We start from the raw sequence: 26,550 nt of genomic DNA, 5'->3' as shown, positions 1-26,550 counted from the left end.
TTTTAAACTTATGGATGTAACAAACAAAACACTGAGAAAACAAGGAATCAAAAAGTTACTTCTCTAGGAGTTGAACTGAAGGTCAGGAATACACTTGGTTTTTCTTTTTTCATTTTACATACTTTAATACTGTCTGAATTTTCATGTTCATGTGTATATTTCACTTTTTATCATGGTTTTTAAAGTAAGGATTTTTAAAATGTCTTCCCTCAAAAATATGATGTGTAAGGTAAAAAAAAAACTATATCTATTACTAAGTTTAGTGACACAAAGTATAAGTATTTTTCATATTATTATCAATTCTACAGTGATATTACATTCAAACTACAATCAGAAGAAAAAAGTTATTTTGAAACTGCGTTATTTTCTCTCTGATTACAGCATATAATTCACAGAACCGGGTCTCTACACTGCAGAGTGCTCTTTCCATCCCTCTCCTTCCTCTTTAGCACTCATAATCTGGAGGTCTGTCATATTTTAGCTACAAAGGAGGTCTTTGACACCTAGGTTTGTCTCCAGCAATATGAAGGCCCTCCCAGTCCTGAATGGCTCATGGTATCAAATCATGTCTGGATGCAGTAATGTCATTAGCGGGAAAAAAAAAAAAAAAATTAGTTCAAATACTCCTAGGTCAGTGTCTTTCAAAATTCCTTAATTGTTTTAACTTAAATTTTTAAAAATATATTATGTTTGAAGATGCTAAATCATCTCAAGTAGGCACTTAATTATCATCAATAAATTTATTCTCCTTCTGGAGACCTCCATTTCCTAGAATTGGAAACAGCATCCTCTAAACATGCACATGTCACCATGTAGATTGTGGGAAAGATTTTAAAAGTCACCTGAATCTCATTTTTAATGCCCCTTATTTTAACTTCAAACTTTACAGTATTTGACGTTAAACCTCCAAAATAGAAATTATTTGTAAAAATGCACAAGTAAACACTGCTGGGCAGTTTGACTGTCATTGTAGACAGCTTTTATGTCATGGCATTGAAGGTGACATGAAAGATCTTCTCTTCCCAAATACATCCTCTACTGATTGCCAGATCTCACTATGGGAGCAATACTATTGTGAACTAAGCAGACAAGTGCAAATCTAATAAGTCTATCATCCATCCATACTTAGGTGTAAATAGAAATCTCCCTCTTTCCAAATAGACAATTTAAAGTTGATAGTGGGGGTTGGGTCACCTGGGTGGCTTAGCGGGCTGAGCTCCCAACACTTGGTTTTGGCCCAGGTCATGATCTCGTGGTTCTGGGATCGAGCCCCAAATCGGCTCTGCACTCAGTGCAGAATTGGCTTCAGATTCTTTCTCCCTCTCCCACTCCTGCTTGCTCGCTCTCAAATAAATAAATAAATAAATAAATAAATAAATAAATAAATAAATAAAATCTTTAGGGACGCCTGGGGTCCTGGGATCAAGTTCCACATCGGGCTGCCTGCATGAAGCCTGCTTCTCCTTCTGCCTATGTCTCTGCCTCTCTCTGTGTGTTTCTCATGAATAAATAAATAAAATCTTTAAAAAATAAATAAATAAAATCTTTTTTAAAAAGTAAAATGAAGTTGATAGTGGGAAGAAAGTCTCCAGGTGAGAGAAAACTTGAGTTCTGGGAAGCCTGAGAAGCCAGGAAGGCTGGAAGGCCATAGAATGTAGGACCCCTGTCCCGGAAGGCAGGAAGGGCCACAGATATGAGAATGGGCAGCCTCGGCTTGTACAAGGATAGTGGAACAGAAACATAGATGCCTGAGTCTCATTGAAGCTGTCTCCCCTGCCCTGGATACTTGCCTTCAACCTTCTTTTTACCTAAGTGGAAAATACATCTTTACCTTGTTTGAGTCGCTGTAATTCTGTCTTGTATCGTAGGCAGCCAGACCTAATCATATCTGACACAGAGGAAATCATCTCATCTAATCATCCCAGTAACCCTAGGAGGTATGTAGTATCATTATCTTCACAGATGAGCACACTGAAGCACAGAGAGGTTAAACTACTTGTCTAAGGAACAAAGATGATGAGGGCCAACCGGGCCAGGATAGTGGAAGAGAATAGAAAAGGCTGACAGGTGTGGCTTCAGAGTAAGGGCACAGGAATGGGTCCCTAAACCAGCAGGTTAATCCACACCTAGAAATGATGATCTAGAAATTGCTCCAAGCCATTACACCCCATAAAACTACGTTGGGAATTCAGGGGCCCGTATTCCATTCCATGTCCATGTTGACCACTGATGTGCTCTCAATTTCAGACATTGCAATTGACATTCTGAATCTGTTTCCTCATCTGTTAATAAAGATGGTTGAACTAGATCATATTTTCTAAAGCCTTTTCTAGGCCTCATTGCCAGTGATTCTGAATATGATTATATCATGTATATATGAAGAAAAAATAGAAGGCATAATTCCAGAAGGTTTTTGTTCTTTAGAATTCCCTGCGATGCAGCTGTTTAATGGGCCCTGTTACTTGGCCTCTGTGTACCCTGAAATAGCAGAGTGCAGTAAAAACACTTGAGATTGATGGAGGCTCCTGATTATTTAGGAGCTGCTTAAATGGGACTTTATTATAATACTATTTACCATGAGGCCTGAGAAAATTGGTGGGATTAGAGTTACAGCCCTAATAATTTGCCTTTATAGATTTAACCTGAAATAACAGGCTGAAAGGACAAATAAAATTAGCAGTTTCCTGAATAATTCCTGGATAAATGTAAGTATAAAATCCTGTTAAAAAAAAAAAAAAAAACAAGTTGGTAGCTTTGGTTCAAAAGAGGTAGAAAGGGAAATGGGTAGGATTACTCGGACCCTAATTAAGGGCTTGGCAAAGCTCTGGCTCCCGTAGTGTGCCTTACTTCGAAGCTGTTCTGCTCCTTTTCTTTCAGTGTTAGGTGTCAGAGTGACAAATGTCTTTCTTCGTGGGCAATCTCCCTCATGTGGAGCTTTGCCAGGTATCCAGTAATAAGCAATATGGGGTGGGGGTAGGGGGAACACTCTCAGGAATCTAGCAGAGAATATGAATTTAGCCTGCATCCTTAATATAATCTCATTCATTCACTCATTCATTCATCCATTCATTCATTCAGTCAAGTGCTTTCCTTTTGCTGGCATCTGTCTAGGGGCTGTGAAACACAAAAAGATTTAGAAGTTCTGGAAGACATTGCTCTCTCCGTCATCAAGGAAATGACTGTATCAGTGATATTTCAGCCTCCCATCGACAGAAGGGCATTTTTATAAAATGTTTTTATATTTGCATATTGGCGCAGTACTTACTTAGACAATTTTAACGTTCATCCCTACCCTTTACCTTTGCTTCCCAAATCTCTTTGTGTTTCTTTTTTTTTTTTTTTCCCCAGCTTCTCCGATATTTCTTTAGAATTGCCCAGAAGAGAGAGGCTCTCACAGTAGCAAAGTGACCACATGACAAGGGAAGATGTTTTGCTTCCTCAGGCATGGCAAAGCCTATTTTCATTTTCATTTCATAGAAAAATATTACAATCAACAAGGACTGTTTCCAAGTCTCTATAAAAGCAACTTTCTACTAAAAAACAAACAAACACAAATTTTAGTGGTGATGCAGATGTCACCGATTAGCACTAGCTCATTCCTGAGATAACAGAGGCAAGGAGAACAAGACTTGACTTAGAGCTCTACAAGAGGAATCTTCACTTCCAGGGTGGGACAAATTAAAGCTACTTTATCACTTCTAGCACTTGTCAGCAGTGCCTGAACACCCTTGCCCATTTTCAAAGAACAAAAGATCCTGATTACAAATGCAACCAGAAGATCTACAACTGACTCTAACATGCTACTCTGCCAACTACAGGAAATAAGCCAGCGGCAAAGGCTGTAGCAATGCTACCACCCCTGGATTCATTGCTCAAAACATTCTCTTAATTCTCCTGCTAAAATGGCCTAGCAGGGGCATCTGGGTGGCTCAGTCAATTGAACCTCTGACTCTTGGTTTCAGCTCAGGTCATGATCTCAAGGTTGTGAGATAGAGCCCTGGTCGGACTCCCTGCTCAGCAGGCAATCTGCTTTCTCCCCATTGTGCATTCTCTCTCTCTCTCAAGTAAATAATATTTTTTAAATGGCCTAACAAAATGTTCCCAAAGAACTTTTGAATTGTATGATGCCAATGAAGCTGTCCTTGAGTTCTTAATTATCTGCAGTGAAAATTGGGCAAGACTGATGAATATAGAATAACTTTATAGCGTAAATTGGATTTGGCTGGTAGGTTACTCTGCACATTAGTTTTCTAGAGCTGCCATAACAAATTACCACTAACTGGTAATAAACAGCTTAAAACAGTAGAAATTTATTCTCTCATTTTTCTTGGGGGCAGAAGTCCAAAATCAAGTTTGGCAGGGCTACGATCCCTCCAAAGTCTCTAGAGGAGAATCTTTCCTTGCCTCGTCCAGCTTCCAGTGGCTCCACATGTTCACTGATTGTGGTGGTATAACTCCAATCTCTGCTTCTGTCTTCACATGGTCTTCTCTTATCTTTTCCCCTTCTCTTCTCCTTTAAGGACATTTGCCACTGGATTTAAAATCCAACCTACATCTCATCCTAAGATCCCTAACTTAAATAAGTAAGGATCTGCGAAGATCCTTGTTACAAATAAGGTAATATTTGTAGGTTCTAGACCTACAAATAAGGTAATATTTGTAGGTTCTAGACCTGTCTTTTGGGGGCCACCATTCAACCTACTGTACTATGTTATTCTTTTAATTAGATCTTATCTACTTCAGAAAACTTTGTACTGAAAGTTAGTTGAGGTTTTCCTGTTAAGATGTAATTTGCTAGAATCCCAGTTCTATGCCCTGTGGAAGTCTAACGACTCCTGGGGCTTCTGCAAATTCCAAGAATGTGGTGAGAGAGTGGGGCAATAATCTCCATGCATTAATTCAGTTCATGAATTGTCTCAATATCTATTGTCCCTCCCCCTTACTTTGTTAATCCAGAAGCAGAATTTGATCTAGTTCTTCTATTAAAAATAGCCATTCTCACAAGGTTCTTAGATTTTAGTGGACTATAAATAATAGGGGGTTGACCACATGAAGGCAAATCCCTTTAAACCAAATATAAGAAATTCCTGTTCTTAAATTCTTCAGCCATATTCTCCTGTGGCTTGGCCATCATTCCTCTCCTTTCTCTTTAATACCTTCTCATTCCTATTGATTTCTTAGTAGGACAGCTTCATTATCTACTTTCTTTGCTCCCTCAGCAAGGCTTACCCTTAGGGCTTACCTGGAATCTTATTAGTTTCCTTTTAGGGACGTTCCAACCTGAGAAGAATTCTGGTATTAGCTATCAAGATTCCAATCCCCTCTTCCCTGCCTACCATAAATCATTTAAGATCTATTAGAAAAGACCTTCACGATATTTTTTTTTTAAGTTGCATAACAGCTAGGAATCAAAACTTCTGTGGTAACACTGCTTCCACAGGAAAATTACTAATGAACCTTACTATTTTTACTTATAAAATTTATTTCACATCTGCTATTTAGACAATAAAAAAGAAGAGAGGAGAAAGCGCAGAACAGTCTCTGTATTACGGACAAGAGGAGTTGCCGCCATGATCCTCTTGAATCTGACCTGTAATTTGATCACACTGAGGGTGGACTGGTTCCCGCATTTAACAATATGAAGGCACAAAGTCACTTTCTTCCTTTCTTCAAGGAAAGTGTGAGCCTCTACCAAAGCTTATGAGTTGCAATACTCAGAGTGACAATAAATGAACAGTAAGACATGACTGATTAATTTGTGCAGATTTCCCAGGTTTCCAACAGCCCTAGACTATCAAGTGCTGAAAGCGCAAACCCCAGCATGGATTTGTCCCTCCAGATACTCAGAGACTAAGAAAAGAAAGGTGTGAAGAAGCACACTGTTGCCAAAAATCTGGGTAGACTGTACAATAGTGAGGGCTAAGGCAAACAGTCAAGGCTGCTGAGAAAACAGTCTTCACTTCCTCAGTCAACTACTTTGGGATGAAATGATAGAATAGATGGTGTCTGGAAAATAAAAACTGGAATTAGTATAAAGAAGATAATGTAAAAAAAAAAAAAAAAAAAAAAGAAGATAATGTAACTAAACCTTTAAAAGAACACAGGTCTGGGGTGCCCGGGTGGCTCAGCTAGTTAAGTGTCTGCCTTTGGTTCAGGTCATGATTCCAGGGTCCTGGGATCCAGTCCCTCATTGAACTCCCTGCTCCATGGGGAGTCTGCTTCTCCCTCTGCCCCTCCCCTCCTCATGAACATGCTCTCTCTCCAATAAAATGAAAATGAAATCTTAAAAAAAAAAAGAACAAGGTCTGACACGTGGATGTGTGTTTCTAGGATTACGTTGATTTTTCAAAGTCCATCCATTACTCAGGTCATGACCCACTGATGCTGATGGAATTGCAGCCTAAAAGAACCTACCAGGAAGAACTTATTTCCAGAGAACCATAGTTAAAAGGTAAAGAAAAAGAAGTTAGTAACAATGCAATTTAAAAAGATGATTTGGACTCTTGCATTTCACCCATTTGTTAAAATAAAAATAGTGCCTCCTAGGAATTTTGAGTTTTGCTAAACCAATTACAATAGCACAAGCTGAAGACTTAAAGAGAATTATGAGCTAATAAGTTCTCCAGCAGGAAAGATCCCTGATAAGTCATCTATGCTAGCTCCTTGCTGTTAGGTAAGAGCACTGTTACTCCCTTCTTAGAGAGGAGAAACAAATTTGCTCTGAAGTCTCAGGAGGGGGATCCATAGTTATCCTGGATGCAAGGATCCTCATGTTAACTCACTGCAGTTCTCATCCTCTGCTCTGATTCTGCAGACAGACAGTGATCTTTACAGTTAGAATATGAATCGTGTTCACCCGCAGCCCTATTATAGTCTTTCTTCCTAGCCCTTATTTTTGACTTCTCTAATCTTTTCAGCCTCCTTTAATCCCACCTTTATGTTCTTCACATTTCACCCTAACTGTGAATGCCAAATAGGAGTTGCCCTCTAGAAAATTTCTTTAGGCTACCGCAAGTGGTTAATACTCTTCATCTCCTAAAAAAAAAAGAAAAAAAAAGTCAAAGGAACTTGGGAAATTCTGGGCTTAGTCAATTCCACAAACATTTATCAAGTTCTCATATGGGCAAGGCACTACGCTGGGTTCTAGATAAGAGAGAAACAGGTATTCGTAAGAACACACAAGTAAAACAATCCTTCTATGTAACAGTTAAGTGATCTCTGCTGCATCCATTCCTGGAACTCTATGGGCCAGTTACAAAGTGAGGCAGAGTGAGGAGTATTGACGTAACTGTGTTTCCAAGACAGACTGCTGAATGACATGGATAAGTTGCAGAACAAAAGTAATAATAGCGAACACTTATATAGGTCTTGGCACATGCACACAAAACAATACTACTTCAATACTCACATATGTAAATACATAAAAAAGGAGAAGTTCTCAAAAAATGTATCCCAAACAGCTAACCACATGATTATGGTTACCCAGGAGACTGAGATTAGGCAAGATCAAGGGAAAAATCACCTTCCTCCATATTGCTTGGCTATTGTAATATCTAAGGGAACTTATGTATTTACTCGTTGATTCATAAGTTTTATTTAAAGGATTAGCAAAATTCATGGCCCTTTACTGCAAATTATCTGTAACTGAGTTGGGGTACAGGTGAGGAAGAGCAGAGGGAAGCTGCGCTGGGCAGTCTAGCAGCTGGGTCAGGTGAGGGGCACGGTTTGTTACAGGCAAGGACGGAGCACATCCCCCAACAATGGATTCTCCTGTTTGACATGAGCTTTAAAGATGGGGAGGAGGCAACAGTCGGGGTACTGGAGCTGGGGGGCACTTCCATGAAGACAGCATGAGAAGAAGCTACCAGGCAGTGAAGAGAAAGGCAAGCAGTGCTGCAATCGGCAGACGGCGGAGACCTGAGAAGGTCTGTGAGCAAGGCCTCCCTTGGGTTAGGGATGCAGGAGGCCTCTGGCCCACACAGGCCTGGGGGCTGGGGCAAGAGCGCCTCTCCAGAAAGGTAGCGACAGGGAGAGAGAGAAGAGAGATGCCTGGGAAGTACCAGTTACGGGATCTCGGTAAGGGAAATGGCAGACGCTAAGATGACGCCAAGGCATGAAGCCCAAAAGAGCATCACTGAGCATTTAAATGTGAAATATTCAGAAATATGTCTCATGAAAGGAGCTACTGCATCTAGGAAAGCAGAGAGAGAGATGGCAGTTGAAAACCACACATGAGAAAAGTTAGAAACCATCACTGTCAGGAGCTGAAAGCGGAACATCTGTAGGACAGGAAGTCGTCGTTTCTTCCCTGCTCCGTTGGCCAGAGCACAGCTACTCAAGGTGTGGTCCGCGGACCACTGCGGGTCCGCGAGCTGTTGGTCAGCCTCGTGTGAGGATACAGGAATGGAAATTAAGAGAAAGTATTCAGGAACTTTTATGCCAATTTAAAAGGGTAACTTTAGGTTTATCGGCTCCAATAGCTCTTATAGTTGCACTTGTATTTTTGTATGTCTTTCAACTTTCATTTTTCTAGCAACTCATTTTTATTGTATCCAATAAAAGTTTCAACCCACAATAGATTGAAGGGGGGAAAATATCTCTTTCACCAAAAATAGTTTGAGAAGTACCAATATAGATTACTTCACACTTGAAGATTTCACGGTTTTTATTTGTTATTTCATTTTACCCTGAAAAATATCTTCAAGTAAGCACTGCAAGCCTGTTTTCCCCAATTTTACACAAGTCCTAGAGGGGTTTTCTGAATTATCACCAAATCACACAAAAATGCAGGGGGTAGGTGAGGGAAAGGAAGCAGGTCTACAAAGCTGGGTCAAAGAATTTCTAGTATTCCAGGTTCCAGAATTTCTAGTACGGTATATACTGAAATTGCTTTTTGGAAGACAGATGAACTATTTCGCTTTATAAAACATGCAACCTGTACTGCAGGGTTCTCAGAAGCAAATTTAAGATACCACTGGATAGAGGCAAAACGCTTCCAACTTTTTACTTTAACTCAAGGATTTCAAATGACTCTCAAGTAGCTAAGGCTGGCATCAACCAATATTTGAATGAATTACTCATGGTCATATAGTAGGCAGGATATTTGGAGATGATTGAACATCCCCAAATATCCCATTTTCAGGATATCTTTTAGAGTTGATATTTAACTTAAAAGTTACCTTTAAATCAAATTATTGTTCTTATTTTTGCTCTGGGTCCAACAAATTTGGATGACACACCATCATCAAAGGCTGTGAACACGTTGGTATTTCACACAGCACCAGAATGACTGGTTCCTGAAAATAGAGAATTATAAAGTTCAAATTTTGTTTATTCCCAGAAACTGTGACAGAAAAAGGATAGTTTACTGGAGGATTCACCAAGCTCCTAGACAATGAAAGAATTCCAGCAAAATAACATTCTGATGAGCTAAGTATAAATGAACTAGGAATATGTAGATTAAACTTCTTTCTTTTCTTTTTTTTTTAAGATTAAATTTCTTTTGAATCACACATGGTTTTTAAAAATTACAGAAAGTCCTTGGCAAATGTGCTAAAGGGATATGCCAATCCCCAAATGTCTGACAGACATTGGAGAAATGAGGCCAATACAAAAGCTCTGTTTGGTCATTCATTCTCTCCAGGTATTAACTACAAAGGTGTCTTAGACCGCTGTCAAGGCTACAAGAGACTAGAATATTCTTAAACTACTCTACTAGTCAAATAAACCCCATCAACTTTTGCAAAACTGATCATTTCTCAGGGAAATGCATCCTAACCATGAGATACAGAAACTCCAAGAAAGGCTTGACTTTTAAAGGGCAATTGACTGTAGGACTGAATAATATAAACCTAATTTTGATTCTTCAGTTGATCAAATGTCAGTCAAGAGATGGAGGACAAACTACATGCCACATCATTCATGCTTGTGCTTCCAAGGAAGCACCCCAACATTAATGAAACAGCGTAAATGTTCAGCTTTATGAGATTCAATGTTCATAAAAGTATTTTACAGAGTAAATGGTTGGTTTGATTTACCCAATAGTGAATATTACTCCGCTTTTTTTTACATGTGTATAACAAATTAAAGTTTACAGCTTAAATTATTATCGAGTCCTATTCCATGCTTCCTTGGTTTTTCCCTAGACATATCTTTAGAGACAGACAGGAAGCATTTGTATCTGTCCTCAGGTGACAGCTTCTATAGAAATGGGCAAAGAAAACAGAAAAGTCACAAGTGGGACAGTTCTTGTCTGTCTTTTCAAGTTTGGTAGTGAGAGTGTATATATCCAGATACCATATTCGTGGGTTCTTCTCTCACTAAAAATTGTAGCTTTTTGAAGGCAGCAGTTTTGTAGGCCACATTCACCACTCTATTGTAATTCTTAGCATAGCTCTAGGCAGAAAGAAGGCGCTCAATAAGTATCTGTTGAATATTTATGAATGAGTAAAGCAGACCCAGAATAATTCTCCTCTATTTTTCTCTCAGCGACTCACATATGACAGTGGACAAATCCATCATCTGATGACATACACTGTCTTCCAATAGCCTTTCCTTTCACGGCCCTGAATTCATTCAGAACGTTCCAAGATTTCCTGCCCAGCAAAGTTGTTAGACTAGCCAGCGCCAACCCCAAATAGCTTTGAGGCTATTGGGAAGTGAGTGGGACAGAGGACATTTTTATCAGTCAAACAGCTCCAGCGGCAACTGCCTTTAAAAATGTTTTCTGATAAGTAAAGTGCCCCAAGCCCCGAGGCACTTCAACCTTGATCTGTAAATATTTAACAGTGATAAAGAGATATGTGGAGGTAAGTGGAATCCTCCTGCTGATCTTTACAGAGCAGAGACTATCCACCTGACTCTTAAAAACATTCCTCAGGTTTTGAGTCTGCTGCCTTTCAGTGCTTCCATGGACCTCCTTGGATCCTGACCCGCCTCAGCCAACCTTAAACAAATACTGGTTTGTCCTCTGGCCTCCAACTTGTTCTTCCAGAACCATGGGGGATACTTGACTTGCTTATTGGCTTTAGAACTCATAAATGCGGACACTGACCTTGACCTTCTGGGTAGAAGAAAATCTTCTCAAGTATTATCAGCAGCCTTTTCCCTTAAAGGTATAAGTAACAGTATGCCTCTGTCCTCTATTTTGTCTTTACCACTGTATTATGGATTCAGTCCCATTATTTAATCCATTTGGCTGCCTTCACAGGGGGATAACAACATTTTAACTTGCTTAGATTTGATTAGGGAAGAAGCAAATGCCCTTTCCACAGAGTCAAGCCTGGTGATTTTGATTTTTATAGCAAAAAACTGGACTAATATCACTCAGCATCACAGTGGTGGCATCGCTTCAGTCAAAGGCTGTGTCTACACTGCCCCAAAAGACTCAGATGCCTATCTATTCCGTTCACACAACCAATCAACCAAGTTAAATAAGCAGTCAGGGAAAACAGGTGGTTTCACTGAGTTGAATGGTTGTTTGACTGAACTGATGAATTCAGATCATCCGGGGGCCCCGTGTTGCTCATACTGCCTCATGATGGAATGGATGCTGACCACAACAGATTCAGAGAAACAGAGGACCATCTGGCAGAAGGTGATTGGCTGCCAGACTGCTTGAGAATAGTACCTGAACTCTACTCTCTTGAGTAGAGTACCAACAACTCTACTCTCTGTGTTCTCCATGTTCTCCAAGAGCTGTGATGTACTAGGGAATGATACGAACTCTGGAAACTCTTCCCTGGGGTGAAATCTCAGCTCTGTCACTTAGCACCTTTGTGACCTGGAGGTACCTAACTGCTCTTGGCCATCAATCTATAATTTAAACATAATATGACTCATCTTAAGGGGTCCAGGTGTTTGATGGGTCAATGAGGTAACATAAGGCATTTAGTAAGCACTCAATAAATGTTTGCCATCATTTTTGTTGCTACGATTATTTAACAGAAAGAAACCAGATCAGATGGAGGCTTCATAGTGTGACTAGACTTTCCCAGCACCTAGGATGTTTTTAAATTTGAAATAATATATCTCCCAGCAAAGACATTTTCATTTGTCAAGAAATATTTTATTTTTCCAGAGTTCTCTAGGTACTCATACCTTATGCTAGATATAATACCAACAGAAAGGTTATCTGCAATTATCCTACAGAAAACATTCAAATTGGCTCCAAACGACCAGAAATCTTCTTGAGCTGAAACGTATCATCTTTTAGGAAGGTGAAATATGTGGGAAAAATATATTTTGAGTGGAGGGCCTGGGGCCAGTGTCTCCAAGGTGCAGGGGTGACTTCACAAAGCGTGTGGCCTGTGCAGCTGCATGGTGCCCCACCCTCAGAAGGGCCTGCATTTGGTTTAAGGTGCCACTGTCACTGTCGTCAACTTGAAATTCTTAATAGCTTTGAACAAAGGGCCCTGCAAATTATTTAGATGGTCCAGCCTGGGTGTGATCTATTATTGGTAGCTAAGATTCCAGAGTAATTAATGCACATCCACAGATCAGAGCCTTTCTGTTAGGAGATTTTAATAAAATATTGATTAGCTCTGCTGCTATGACACTTGAGCTGAAATGTAAGTTCTCCTGTGGTTATTATCCGTGAAGGAGCTGCTTCAGATGACCATGACTGGCTCACAATACAGACTCCCAAGACAGAGCCATGGAGCTTCTCCATCAAGCACTTCACTGGGTCCTCAGATCAGGGAGGCTGATGAGGAGTGACCTGGAGTCATTTCCCTCATGTGTGATTCCACTCATGTCAGCTCCTTATTCAAAAATGTATTTTGAATAATCTCGAGAGCCTTAAAGTATCTTGTACCAAACACTGGAATAAAGATTTGGATTCTCTGTCCTTCATCTAGTCTTCCTTAGTTCACATCTCATTCTTAAACTCTTGACATGATCTCTGCATTGTTTTTCTACGGCACGAGATAAAAACCACTGTTTTAGTTGTTTGATTTTTACTGTGTGATTAGTCTAGGCATGACAGAGAGAAAAGCACGTAAAGCATTATTTTATTTGAAAGCCAGAAGCACATAATGTTTATTAATAAAGAGCCTGGTTTACATAGATTTTATTATTATTGAGCATAAAATGGTTTATATTACAAGCAAGGGTGAAATTACTAACTAATTAGCCTGTGAAGATCATGTTTAATGGAATATATAAATCTAGGGTGTTGCTTTTTTTGCAAACCTTAAGGGTCTTATTCATTAAACATGTACATATGCAGCCTTTTTGCTGAAACAGGGGGACTGTGATACACAATTCAAGGTCAAATGATTCATGTTATGTTTCTCAAAGTCCAATATCTAGAGATTTAAATTCTTTAATTCTTATGGTTGTCAGTTTTAATACATAGCTGCCTTAGTGTGAACACTGAATCCAACTATAAATGAGGCAATTGTAAAAAGCAAAAGTGAAGAATTTAGGAGCTAAATGCTCACTCTCTCGCTCTCTCCTTTGGGTACTACAGCGAAGACCCACTTAACTCTTCCAAGGGAACTTTGTTTCTATTAACTTAGAGGATTGCACAATCTTTGTAAACACACCATTCTCATATATTTCAGTTAAATTTTGTAATAGCACCATAAAATGTGTCAGGCATTGCCATAAACTATCAGTCACAGGAAGAACCAATTGTAAGGGAAAATTACTAGAAGCCCCGTCTTGGAAGAAAAAAGCAAAATTCCTCAAGAACCTGGGAAAATAATCCTCAATGGTTCCTTAAAATGTGTGTTTCTCATCTTAATAAAAATAAAGCCTGTGTGTTTTAAGCCCGATTTCAGGGTTTGAAGCAGTGTGATTCCTTTAATCCCTTGATGAATACTGGTTCCTCAAGGCCACTGAAGAGCAGATAACCTTCCCTCTTTCCCTACCCTCTGCTGCTGTGCAGTGGGGGTGCTGGTATCCACAGCGGGCTATGCACAGATGCACACAAGTGCCTGCTGCCATTCCTTTGCTTTCAGGGGAGGTTCTGTGGGTAAAACTTAGAGGATATTGGGTCTGTCGTACATTACTAGCTGGTTAAGCTTTGATTTGCAACACATCCTAAATCCAATCTTTTCATTCCACATCCAAATCAGCACTGATGAACAATTCATTCCTGTTCTGGGAGGCTAGAATGTGCTTATTTGAAAGAATCAAGAGGCCTCAGCTGACCGACTGATACCTAGTTGTCTCTTATTTGTCTCTTGCTTGTTTGAACAGCCTTAGGAAGACTACAATATGCAAAATCAAACCCAAACAAAAAACCCAGTTTAGCTGCTGCGATAATCCTAGAGTGACTCTGAGTTACCCTGTTACCATTCTAACAACCCCAAAGGATTAAAATATTATTCACAATGATGATAAGGCTGCATGCTGCCACGAAGCCTCCAATTTTCCTTTTCATGCAAGTGCTTTGTTTTAAGGTCAGAACTAAGAACAAATCCAGACCTACCAAGCCATAGATTTGTATTCAGGAAATTTGTGTTTAGGGAGAACCTCGAATGTTTGCTCTGGAGGGCCTGAGATTCCTGGACACCGGTGGGCAGTTGCAGGCTCTGCGAACTGGGCCCGCCAGGTTCACATCATTTAAAGATGAACACTGCCCCCTGCTGGGCACAGGCCACATTTCTGCCAGAAGAATGACGCTAGAGGTTCCTGAAAAAGCACTGTTTAACCGCGAAATTAATTTTGATTTTTTTCATCTTTTCTCAGTTCTTAGCTTCAGAAGAATCGTAACTTCAGAGAACCATTACTGCCTTTAAAGACAATTTTCTTTACCTTATTCTTGTTGCTCAGCCCATCATTATGAACTACCAACCCTGCCAGAGATCCACTCGAACGAAAGGATCAGAGAACCAAAGGCAGCCACTGGGCTAACTGGGGGGCTTTTGAGATAGAACAGGACATGGAAAAGAGAAAACCATGCAAAAGGTGTTGAGAGTTGATAGTTGGACTGTAGCCAGTTCTACCACCGAAACCTAGAGAAGCCAAGCTAAATTACAGTGCTCAGAGAGCCCATAAACCTCTGAATTGCTTTATTTTCTGCCCATACCTTTTCCCCTAAACTGAGCACCATGACAGAGCTGCCCTGAAGAGAGTGAGCCCAGGGCTGAAGACCCAGCCTGAAGCGGGGGGGGGGGGGGGGGGGGGGGTAGAACATTCTATGACTCTTCACCAACTCCCTTCCTGCTTCATGAGCCACAAGGGAAAGAGTCCTGGAAACAAAGAGCTGTGGGCTCACTTTAGCACCTCAAAAGCAGTGAGTGCATTTTATGGAACCTGTGGAGGCCCTCTTTGGTAAGGAAAACGTGTGGATGGGTTGTTGAGGGACCCTGGAAAGGACAGCTCAGATTCATCTGACAGCGAGCTGACAGTCTTGGAGAGGCAACAAGTAACTGCTCTTGACTTTGAAAGTCCAGTTGTGCAGACTGAGCAGACACCCTTTCCCATGCTGCTAGAAGACAGCACCAAGGCCTGCTTTGGCTGGTTGAGCAAAGGTTACTGAATGCCCACTATGTACCAGGCTCCTGCACATGGTAGTTCTGTATAGCTCACAAGGTACTTGTACCATTCTATCAGCACGACAACTCCCCAAGGCAGGAATGAGCTCCCTATACAAGGTAAGAGATTTGGAATTAAAAAGATTAAATACCTTGCTCATGGTCATGCACTTAGCAGGTACAGTAGACCCTGGGCTCACCCTACCCTAGCCACTAGAGTCAACATAGCTCTGCTTCTCAAAGTCACCCTATCAGCCTGTGTACTTATATATAGAGAGAGAAAGAGAGAGTGAGAGCGCATGCACAATGTGCTACACTGAATAATCAAAGAATTCTATTAAATATTCACCCAAATTATTGATAAATTCTCTGTAAGAAGTAGCACCAGCCTTCAAAGCACCGCCATTTTTTGTAAATAAGAACAAATTGAATATTTTAGTTTTTAATTAGCAATCCCTTTGATTATGTGACATTTTTATTGCCCAAGTTGCCCAAAGAATAATATACCTATAGAACAAATTAGTATATTCCCTTAAAAACATCTTTCCTTCAGGGATGCCTGGATGGCTCAGTCAGTTAAGCATTTGACTTTGGCTCAGGTCATGATTTCAAGGTCCTGGGATCAAGTTCTGTGTCAGGCTCCCCACTTAGCAGGGAGTCTGCTTCTCCTTCTCCCTCCACCCCTCCCACTGCTTGTGCTCTCTCTTTCTCTCTCTCTCTCTCTCTCAAAAAAATAAATAAAATCTTTTAAAAAATAAAAAGTTTTTCAAAAGATCCTCTCTCTTCCTCTGCCCTTCCTCACACCCCTTTATCTTTCCCTTTCTAAAAACAAAAGTCTTTCCTTCATAGATGCTAACCCTAAATAAAATATGATCATGTGTTGTCACTCCCCTCCTTAAAATTATTCATTGTTCTCCGGAGCTGAATGTTAATAGATGCTCAATATGAGGAGTATTCTAAGATCACACTAGTTTAGAGAAAGCTTCATTTTATATCCCCCTCCTGGTATACTAATGACTCTAAAAAAATCCTATGGTAAGAAAAATTATTTAATTTCATTATACCAAACACTTCTCAAACTTATTGGGCCACAGAATTTTATTGACAGAAAATCTACTAACATTATCAAGGAACCTGGGAAATACAGTTTAAGGGATCTCGGCTTTCAGGATAAAATCTAGACTCTAGCCCGGCACATAAGCCTGTCATAAACCAGTCGTTGCCCAGCACCTCCAGCTTCATCTCCTACCAGTGCCCTCCATGTGCCCTACCTTGGACCCAGCTATTTGCTGTTTCCTGCATTTATCTTGCTCTCTAATGCCTGCATGTCATTAAAAGTACCAGTCCTTCTGCCTGGGGCATCTTTGGACTTCCTTTTCCACCTGGCCACCTCCTGACGATTCTTCAAGCCTCAAACCAACTCTTCTCCTCTCTGAAGACTCCTACTTTCCTAACTTCCCCCAAGAAGATTTAGACACTGCTCCCTCTGTATCTGCATCTTCATTGGTACCTCCCTCCACTTACCACATCAGTGTGTATTCTTTCCCTCTGTTTCCCCAGTAGCTCTTTCCCAGGGCTTATCATGATGCCTGGGACACTCATGGATCTACACCTGGAGAATTTGTTCTGGGATTTCCTTCTTTATTTGACATCTTTTCTTTGTCCAAAATAATATTTTTTTTCTTTCATGAAACTACACAAGGTGATTTCATCTTCTAAGTCTTCAAGATATTAATAATGATAATAATAGCTACTATTTATTGAGTGCTTACTATGTGCCAAGCTCTACACTATTTTTACCAGGCTAGCCTGTTCCATCATCACAGACATATTATACAAATACATGATTATCTCCATTTTACAAACCAGGGATTCAAGGCACGTGGAATTTAAGTGATTTAGTCAAGGTCACAAAAGAGGTGAATGCTGAGCTAGGACTCGTACTCAAAGATTCTCTTAGTGCCTATTTTATATTACACTCAGGTGTCTATTCAAACATGGGAAAAGTTCATTATAATAGAAGTAGAAAAACAAGGTATGAGTTTTCCAATTCACCAGGGAGGAGAGGAAAGAATTCGGTATCTATGGTGCAATGTAGGAGGATCACAGAAGCACTATAAACAGGTCTCACAAAAAGCCACCTGTCTGCATCTAAGGGAAAAAGAAGAGAGCACTGTAAAAAAAAGATTAGAAATGTTATTTACTCCTTAAAAATGAAGCAGCCTTCAAGGGTTGCCTCCAGCACCAGCTGGAAGCTCATCTCTGACTAAACTTTCTGTTGTTCTATGACTAGAGATGATGTGCGTATCAGTGGCAGCTGTAGTAACAGCAGTCGGGACAACAGTCACATGGCAATAATGACCACAGTGACCACTGCAGGAGCTCAGATGTGTCTGGCACCATCCCTGCATTTTCCCCTTTACAGTGGGGAAACTGAGGCTCAGCGAACCCAGGCATGGCTCAAGGTCATCCCATTAGTGACACAGTTGAGCTCGAGTCTAGGTCTGATCCAAAAGTCCTTGGAAAGACTCCAAGAAAATGGAGCAGTCTTTAAAAGTCCACTAGGATTTTAGCTACGTCTGTGATACTATAGTTTGTTCTTGTATTTGTTCTTGGATTTTGGCCTGGTCACCCAAAGCCAGACCAACACCTCTGGGGACAGAATGTGAGGCTCCCCTTTACTGTGGTTAATATAATGCACGTGTTCACAGAACACTTGTTCACAGACTGATTAAATGAGGCCCAAGTACAAATGTGTACGTCGAGTAGCTGGGAGTCCTCCGTGACTTCAGGCAGCTGAGGATAAGGCTCCAGGCATTTATAAGACCACACTGGATCCCAGGCACTTCTGCCTCTACCTCTGACAGGCTGCAAACAGTCTCTGCGTCTTCAGCGCCTTATTAACAAAATGAGGATATGGATTTCTCGGAGGGTCCTTCAGCTCTCAATTTCTAGAGTGAGATTTTCAACATTGAAGGGAATAGGAATTTCCCCAAGGATGCAGACATTACTGGTAAATAATCTGCATTTTCAGTAGTTTACATAAGAATTTGAAAGCCTAAGTACCAGGTTTCCAGTATGCAACTTGGCTTTTAAAATAAATGAATAAAGAAATAGATGGGCTCTCTTCCTAATTAACATGCTTGTTGCCTAGGCTTTCCAACCATAAAGCAGGCCTCGGGCTTTATATATATCTTGTGGTATAACTGACTGCCACGATTCAATGGTAATAGCAGTGCTTTCAATAGGAGCCAGAGATCATGGAACATGCCTTACATTTGCCACCACCTTAACGCATGAGAAAATCCTTGCCTTTTAATGCCTCTGCTTTAGGAAAACTCTCCTGGGTTAGGCCTCAGAGATGTCCCTGGATGCTGCCGTCTTCACTTTAATCTGAGAGTGGACTGATGTAACCCCTATGATGGACTAAAGTGTGTCCCCCTGGAATTTATGTTGAAATCATAAATTCCAAAGCAACTGTATTTGGAAATAGGTCCCTTAGAGCTAATTAGCATTAAATGAGGTCAATAAGGATGGAGCCCTAATCCTATAGAACTGGTCCTTTTCTAAGAAGAAGAAACACCAGAGATCTTTTCTAAGCCCTAATCCTATAGAACTGGTCCTTTTCTAAGAAGAAGAAACACCAGAGATCTTTCTCTGGACATGGAGAGAAGGTGGCCTCCTGCCAGCCAGGAAGAGAGGCCTCAGGAAAAACCAACCCTGCCAATGACTTGGTTTTGGCCTCTAGAACTGCAAGAAAATAAATTCCCATTCTTTCGGCCACCCAGTCTGTGGCACTTTATGACAGCAGGCCTAGCAGAATAATACATCCCCTGAAAACCAACATTGTGATACCCTTAAAATAACTTCCATTTTTATTCAGGGTAACTTGTTTTTATTATTCCAGAGCTTAAGAATTGAAGCAAAATTTCTCCATTCTCATACCATTACCTCACTTTTTCCCTCTATGACCACAGCCATTTTGAGGGTAAAAGGTTGGATTGTCCTTGAAGAGCTCCCACTGGTACCATAGTCCCGACACTTGGCCCTAGGCCCAGAGACAGAAAAATGCCCAGTCCTCGCAAGGTCCCTTCCATTTTGTCCTTAGAGAAGGATGAGTTGCCTCTTAGCTAGCAGCATTCCCAGATGTATCATGGAAGCATGGCCAGCCAGCACACCAGGACCCAGAATTTCCTACTTATGAGCACCAACTTCTCTGCCGTGCTCCCACATGCCAGTCTACCACTCTGCCAGCGGACAAAAAGAGAAGGCAGGCCATCTCTCTCCTGCCGTGCCTACGTGTACTACTATTATTTTTACCCATTCTATCATTCAACAAATACTTCTGGAATGCCTTCTCTGTGCCAGGCACTGTTTCAGGGACTTCAGAGATTACAGTAAGCAACATAAGCAAAAATCCCATCTTCATGGAGCTTACATCCTCATCTAAGCCCTTCTGATGAAATAACTTCTAATGGAGCAAAAATTCTTTTATTTGATCTTATTTTAACACTGCTCTTTATCTTTCCCAAGGTGCCTTATCCTACTCTATGGCAGGTTTCTGCCTTTAACCATTCTCTCGATCTGCTCTCCCATTTCCTTAAGAAAGTGAAAAACAACATAACTGTAAGCCCATTTTACCAGTAGAGATGTTGAAGGACAAAAGGTAATTGAATCTACTTTTCCCAACGCACTCACACACCTCATATCAGGCAAGGTTTGGAAACTAGGATTTCTAAAGTCTGGAGTACAAATTAACCATCAGAAAGCAAAGCACAAGTGCTTTGTATTCTTAGTTTCCACTTAAGTCCTGTACTGGCAGTAAAAATACAAACAAAATTCCCCATAACTTCTCCGTGGGGATGCTTCTTGGCTGATTTCTTATAACTCCTCTGCACTGGTTCAGACAAAATCAACCAAGGTCATGACAGTGAAATGCATATTGCACGCTGATTGGAGAACCTGGATGAGAGTTACAAGCATGAACCTTAAAGCCAGAACACTGAATTTACTCTGTAATTATTTTATTTTTGACTATAGCAAGTCTCAATCAAAGTGCTATCCTGGGCTCAAAGCACTGTTTTCTAAAAACATCTAAAAGCTAACGTACACTTATGTGTAAAATGTACGTATTAAATATAAATGATTCAGCAACATGGATCAGATTTTACATGGGGTAAAAAAAAAATCTCTTCTTTAAAGTTATCCAAGAAATTACCTTTATCATATTTATAAATGTGTTTGAAGATAAAGTTTTTTTTTTTCCTTTACCAAATCTCGTTGACAATTGGCAGTATCCCAAGGTTTTATGGTAAAGTAGAAGAATTTCTCTAGGCTATGGTCACCACCCTTTGCACCTTCTATTCTTTCTTAAATCTTCTGACAGCCATCACATTGCAAGCTCACCCCCTCCAAAACTAAGACAGTGACAGCAATGCCAGTGAAGGGCATGTCAAAAACAGGATGGAGTTTCATTCCAAGAAACTTATTAGAGGAGTTACTTGGACTTAGCCTTTTTCCATGGAGGGACAAGTAAGAATAAGTTCTTGGGCTGGTTGTACAGAGTCAGTCCAATCTGGTCACTAAGACAAAGCTTAATATCCAACCATTAAGGGCCAAATCACCAGAGGAATCCACGTCCTTGACCTTGGACTGCCAGGAGGTCAGCATCTAATGTATAGATGAAGCCAGCCTATAGGCACTGTTAAAAATCACTAGTGTGTAGCCACCATACTTCAAGCTGGTTTTCTTTCTTTCTTTTTTTTTTTTTTAAAGATTTTATTTACTTATTCACGAGTGACACACACACACACAGAGAGAGAGAGGCAGAGGGAGAAGTAGGATCCATGCAGGGAGCCTCACGTGGGACTCGATCCTAGGACTCAACCTGGGCCAAAGGCAGGAGCTAAACCGCTGAGCCATCTAGGGATCCCCTTCAAGCTGGTTTTCAAAATCAATTATAATCTTCCTACCAAGGGCTCAGAATCTCTTGAAGACAAACAGAAACATTAGAGCCTCATGACTGAGACAATGGGAAACAACCTCCACTGAGAATCCCAAGCAGATAGCTAAGACCTCCCACAAGCAAGGTGTTCTTTGCGTTCATTTTTCTTTGGAAATCAAATGAAAAGACTCCATCCCTGGCAGCCCAATTAAAGAAGAGAGAATGTTCCTCATGTGCTGCCAATTTAACATCCTTCTTAAATCCTCTTCCCTCCCTCACCTCGCACTACCTAAAACCTGTTGGGTTGCCAAGGTCAATTCAGATTGGCGTTCTTCTGTATCTGTTAGGCCAATGTTGGCATGAGGAACATCCTGTTTCAAATAAGAAGGTTTATTCAAAAAAAATAATAAAATCCTTATAAAGCTCCTTGGACATCAAATTACTCTTACAAAACAACAATTTGATGAATTAAGTGTAAATGAATCAGAAACATGTGTATTAAATTTCCCTCAGAATACACATGGGCTTAAATACTCAGAGGAAAGTGCTTGGGAAAACATATTCTGAATTTTCCTGAACCCAAAATGTTTGAAAAATAATCTCAAACTTACTTGACAACTTCCCCACACCAGGTCAAGTCGAGCGATAAATACATGTATGTAGGTACAGTGCGTGGTCCCCGAGACGTTCACAGCTCTGCTGCCCGGAGTAATAACTATGGTATATGGAGTGTGCCGTGAAGACAGGCTGCGAGGCCTCCGGCTTGTCTGTGTTCCCACTCACACAGGGTTTGTTTTTGTTTGGTTTTTCATATGAGAGAAGAACGTTGTAAAGATTTCCACTACCACTCACCCACCCCCTCCCAATCATTTTATTCCCATCGCTGAAACCCTCAGGGAGAATCTACTGTGTGTGACAAAGAAATATGTCTTTTCTCTGTGTTACAGACCTTGGATTGCATCCAGGGCCCCCTTTTCCCCGGAGGCCAGCTCTCATGGTTTATGATTTGCATTTCATTGCCATACACTGAGCCCAGCGAGAAGTAGTCTGAACCAGCAGAATGACGAGAGCTAAAAGTAGCAAGCAAGAACTCTCCATTTTCCAGCTCATTCTGCAGAGTCTGCACTGCCAGAAATCTAAAGCCAAATTTGATTTAAAATTTATACAAGCAAAGAACATCAACATGAGTACACTCAGTCTCTCTTCTCCTCTCCTTTCCCAAGACCCTTCTTGGCCTGGGAACTTCTATTTTACGTTTAATTCTGGATTGCTAATTATTATCTTTTTCTCTTCCCCCTACTCACATTTAATCTTGTCATTTACTTCCACAAAGTCCTTATTTTCTTGAGCTGTCTGTGTCTGTGAATCTTTCACTTGCAAAACTGAACAAAGTCAACTTCTGGAATGTGAACAAGATGAAAGAGGAAGAAGGCTCAAGAAGAGTAGTCCAATTTTGGAGGGAAAAATTCACTTTAGAAGGTAGTAAAATACATAAAATATAGTCTATATAGGGAAGGAATCCATTCATCCCATCCTGCACATCATCCTTCTGATAAATGCTAATGAAAAGAGTTACAGGAAATATTTTTTTAAATGAAGTCATCTCTGCTATTCCCTGGGTTAGGTAGCACCACAAAACAAAGCTTCGAATTTGAAAACAGAATTCTCTAACTATACATTTATTTATTGAACAGATATCAAAATATGTCCATGGGGAAGTCTTACCAGCATCTCCAAACAAAAAGTAATCTGCTTCTTCTTCTATATTCCTATCTTTGTTAAAGAGAACATCCTCTTCCTACAGCCTATGTCCCAGACGCCATAAAGAGCGGTCATTTTCTAAATGCTTCCTTATTTAGTTCACCCCTGAACCCCTCTGCTTCAGTTTGTACAATCACATGCTAATCTGTCCCTAATATATATGTCAGTCCATCACCTAAACTGCAACCCTAGTGATAGTTCTAAACACACCGTTGAGTGGGTCCCCACCCTGCAAAAATCCTCCTATGTCTTCCGTTGTAGGGGAAGATGGCTCTCAAGGGTTAAGGGGAGGATGGAAGAGAATTTACCCAAATCTTTCCAGGAAACTTTTATATTCTGCACCATTTCTGCAATAACTGCCCTTCTCCCTCTTGACTGGGATATGCTGTGAGAGTCTTAAAGGGACCTGGGATAGTTTCTAGTTCATTCTAGTCTCTTCTTCCTTTCCTGCCCACATCCCCATCTCACCCACATCCCCATCTTCTCCACCAACCCTATCCCTCTGGTGATAGGAGGCCTTGCAGAGCTGGGGCCTGACAGCCATTCTCGGCCCCTTGGCCCTGCAGTCATCCTAAGCTCCTTGCCCAACCAGACTCTATGTTTCCTTATGAGTAGGGCTTGCTTTTCTCTTCATCAGAAATGCTCTTTCTTTCTTTTTTAAAAATTTTATTTATTTATTTGAGGGGGGGGGGCACAAGCAGGGAGGATCTGTAAGCAGAGGGAGAGAGAGAAGCATGTTGCCTTTATAAGCAGGGAGCCTGATGCATGGCTCAATCCCAGGACTCCAGGATCATGACCCAAGTCAAAGGCAGATGCCTGACTGAGCCACAAGCCACCCCCAAAATGCTCTTTCTTTCCTAGCTATCTCCCTCTTCTTTATCAAGCCTCAAACCCTTACTCCTATTGGAAGGGGCTCCTTCACCACCTTGGGCACACTGGCCCTTCCCACAGGTGTGTTACCTATTTTTTTCCCAGTCAAGGACTTTCTGAGACCAGATCTTATGAGTCTTTGTTCCTTCTAGTAGATGCTTGAAGGTTTTTGAATGACTAGATGCATTCAATGTGCAAATAAATGGGTAAAGGAAATGATGGTTGCCAGGACTACATGAGCTGATTCATATATGTTTTGCAAACAGATTGTAGTAATATCGTATTATTATCAAATCAGTCCAATTTGGCCACTAAGCTACCAGCAATAACTAGACTATGGCACAACTGAACTACTTACCTTGGTCATCTTAACATGTAAATGAGATTTAACCATTTGTTGACTGAATCACATGTGAAATAAACTCTCTCCCTAAAAAGGAGTATATACCAAGTATTATGAATTTAAAAATGCTGACATTTATTTATTGACTACTTACTATACACTGGGCAGTGTCTTAAGTGTCTTATGTGCACGGATTTATTTAGTTTCACAAAAACTCTAACAGGTACATGCTTTTATGGTGCCCACTTTACAGATAAGAAAGCTAGCTACCCACAGGTACCCTGCAGGCACCAGCAGAATAGGTACAGCCCATGTTCTCACCCGTTGGCTTATAGTGTCTCTCAGGACACAAATGGATACTGTGTGGTTTCCACTAGAAACAGCAAATGATATTTTCCAAGGTAGAACCATAATTAAACTATCTTTAGCTTCCAACTTACATTCAGCCCAAAAAGACATCACAAATCCCAGTTGCTCTGTAGCTAGATCCTGTCACTTTCATTGGTCAGTTTATTCATAATATACAACACACCAAAAATCAGGCAGGAACACGCTTCCAACTTGACCAAACTGATTTTCCCCCACTCCCCTGTAAAAACTGTTTCTGAGATAACCTTAACTTAATTATTACCTGGAAAGCCAAAAATATGGGTGCTCTGCAGCTTCAAGGACACTGGGTGCCAGAAATAACCAAAGAAATGTAATGAGGGTCAGCACAGAATCCCAAGTGAATGGAAGAGGCAGGGAGCAGCCCAGAGACTCTGGAAATGGACAGTGTTCCAGTGGCTGACTGCCCACACATCCTGCTCTCCCCTCCAAATCTGAACTTTTGAATAAAAGCCACTACCTTACTTGCTTTTTGATACTCTGTTTAACAGGAAAGTGGGCTGAAAGGAAATGAAATATGTACTTGCAGCCATGCCATCTTGTGCTATTTCCTTTTGTAACTGTGTATTATGTGATAATTCCTATAAAATAACAGTGAAAATTAAATCAATAATAGTTCCTTTTTTAGGTAGGTAGGAAGGAAGCTTTGGCTTTCTATCCTTACCTTCATAGGTCTTATCTGCGTCTGAGCGAGCAAGTGAGTTAATGAAAGAGAGAGACAGAGAGACAAAGACCCCACCCACCCCTACTTCACCCACAATTGAGCCTTCTGGTCTACCAGAAAACCCTGTATCCTCGGGGACCTGTGATTGACTTCTACACCCAGCCTCTCAGTGGCAAGGGGGCCATTTACCTTCCCTTCACTTCTATCTCTCCATCTGCAAAGATCTGAAATAATGCAGGCCCCCCACTTCCCTCACAGGAGAGGTGAGAATCAATGACATGAGGTTAACACGGTCAGCTTTCTGAAGGGCTCAGGGAATTTGCAACAAGAGACTCTGTGTGGACATCAAATATGGCTTCCTAATCAAAGGACTTGGGCTATCCATATATCTTCAGAAACTGGGGCACTGGAACGCCAGCTTTTCGATTTGTTTTTTGAAATGGTGCCCAAAAGAGAAGAGGACAAGACATGACTGAAGGATATGATGGCGGCAACCCTTCTGGTGACTGTCCATTCAACATCTGTCCGAGGGGAGGTGATTACAGGCCCTCAGATTGCTGAGTCCATTCTCATTAGCACATTATTTGGTGCTGAATACATTGAAAGGACAGGTCAGGCCACAGATGTCTGTGTGAAATGCAGAGTGACCCCCCCACTGCCCACCCTCTCATTCCAGGCCATGCTAGTGAACCATGGGGTGATCCCCCCTTCGGCTTACCCTGTCACAGCTAACCCCCACTCCTGGTCCCTACCCTATGTAAGAGTTCACAAACTGTTCCTGCCAGTTTCAGCAAAAAATGTTCTGAGAGGTAACAGGGCCACGGTAATTAATTTTGTTCCTTGACTGGAAGGTGAAAAGCTTTTTATTATGTAAATTATAAATGTCCTGAAGGGAAACTTTATCTCCCTCTCACCAATGAGCCCATCAGGCTGCCTGAATCAGGAATTTTTTTTTATGTTTATTAGTCTAGGGGGGCCAGTTAGGACGTTTCATAGCTTCTAAGTGCTGACATTTATCTATTGCTTCCAAATAAGCCTAGTGGCAGGGAGCCACGGGCGGATCAGTAAATATGGGGGTGGGGGGGGCATTCTGTCC

The 26,550-nt window shown here is 40.9% G+C and overlaps 1 protein-coding gene across 1 annotated transcript in view; it reads right to left on the bottom strand.

The window, feature by feature from the left end:
* FTCDNL1 (formiminotransferase cyclodeaminase N-terminal like) overlaps positions 1 to 26,550 on the bottom strand; it is a 159,315-nt gene that overhangs the window by 20,164 nt on the left and 112,601 nt on the right. The window contains 2 exon segments of the mRNA XM_077884894.1: positions 9,180 to 9,296; positions 22,734 to 22,828. Coding sequence (XP_077741020.1) covers positions 22,822 to 22,828 — 7 coding nt within the window. The 3' untranslated portion in view covers positions 9,180 to 9,296; positions 22,734 to 22,821.

This window comes from Canis aureus, chromosome 36 (genome assembly GCF_053574225.1).
Source record: "Canis aureus isolate CA01 chromosome 36, VMU_Caureus_v.1.0, whole genome shotgun sequence".
Classification (NCBI taxonomy): Eukaryota; Metazoa; Chordata; class Mammalia; order Carnivora; family Canidae; genus Canis; species Canis aureus.
This window is presented reverse-complemented; position numbering and strand designations above follow the sequence as displayed.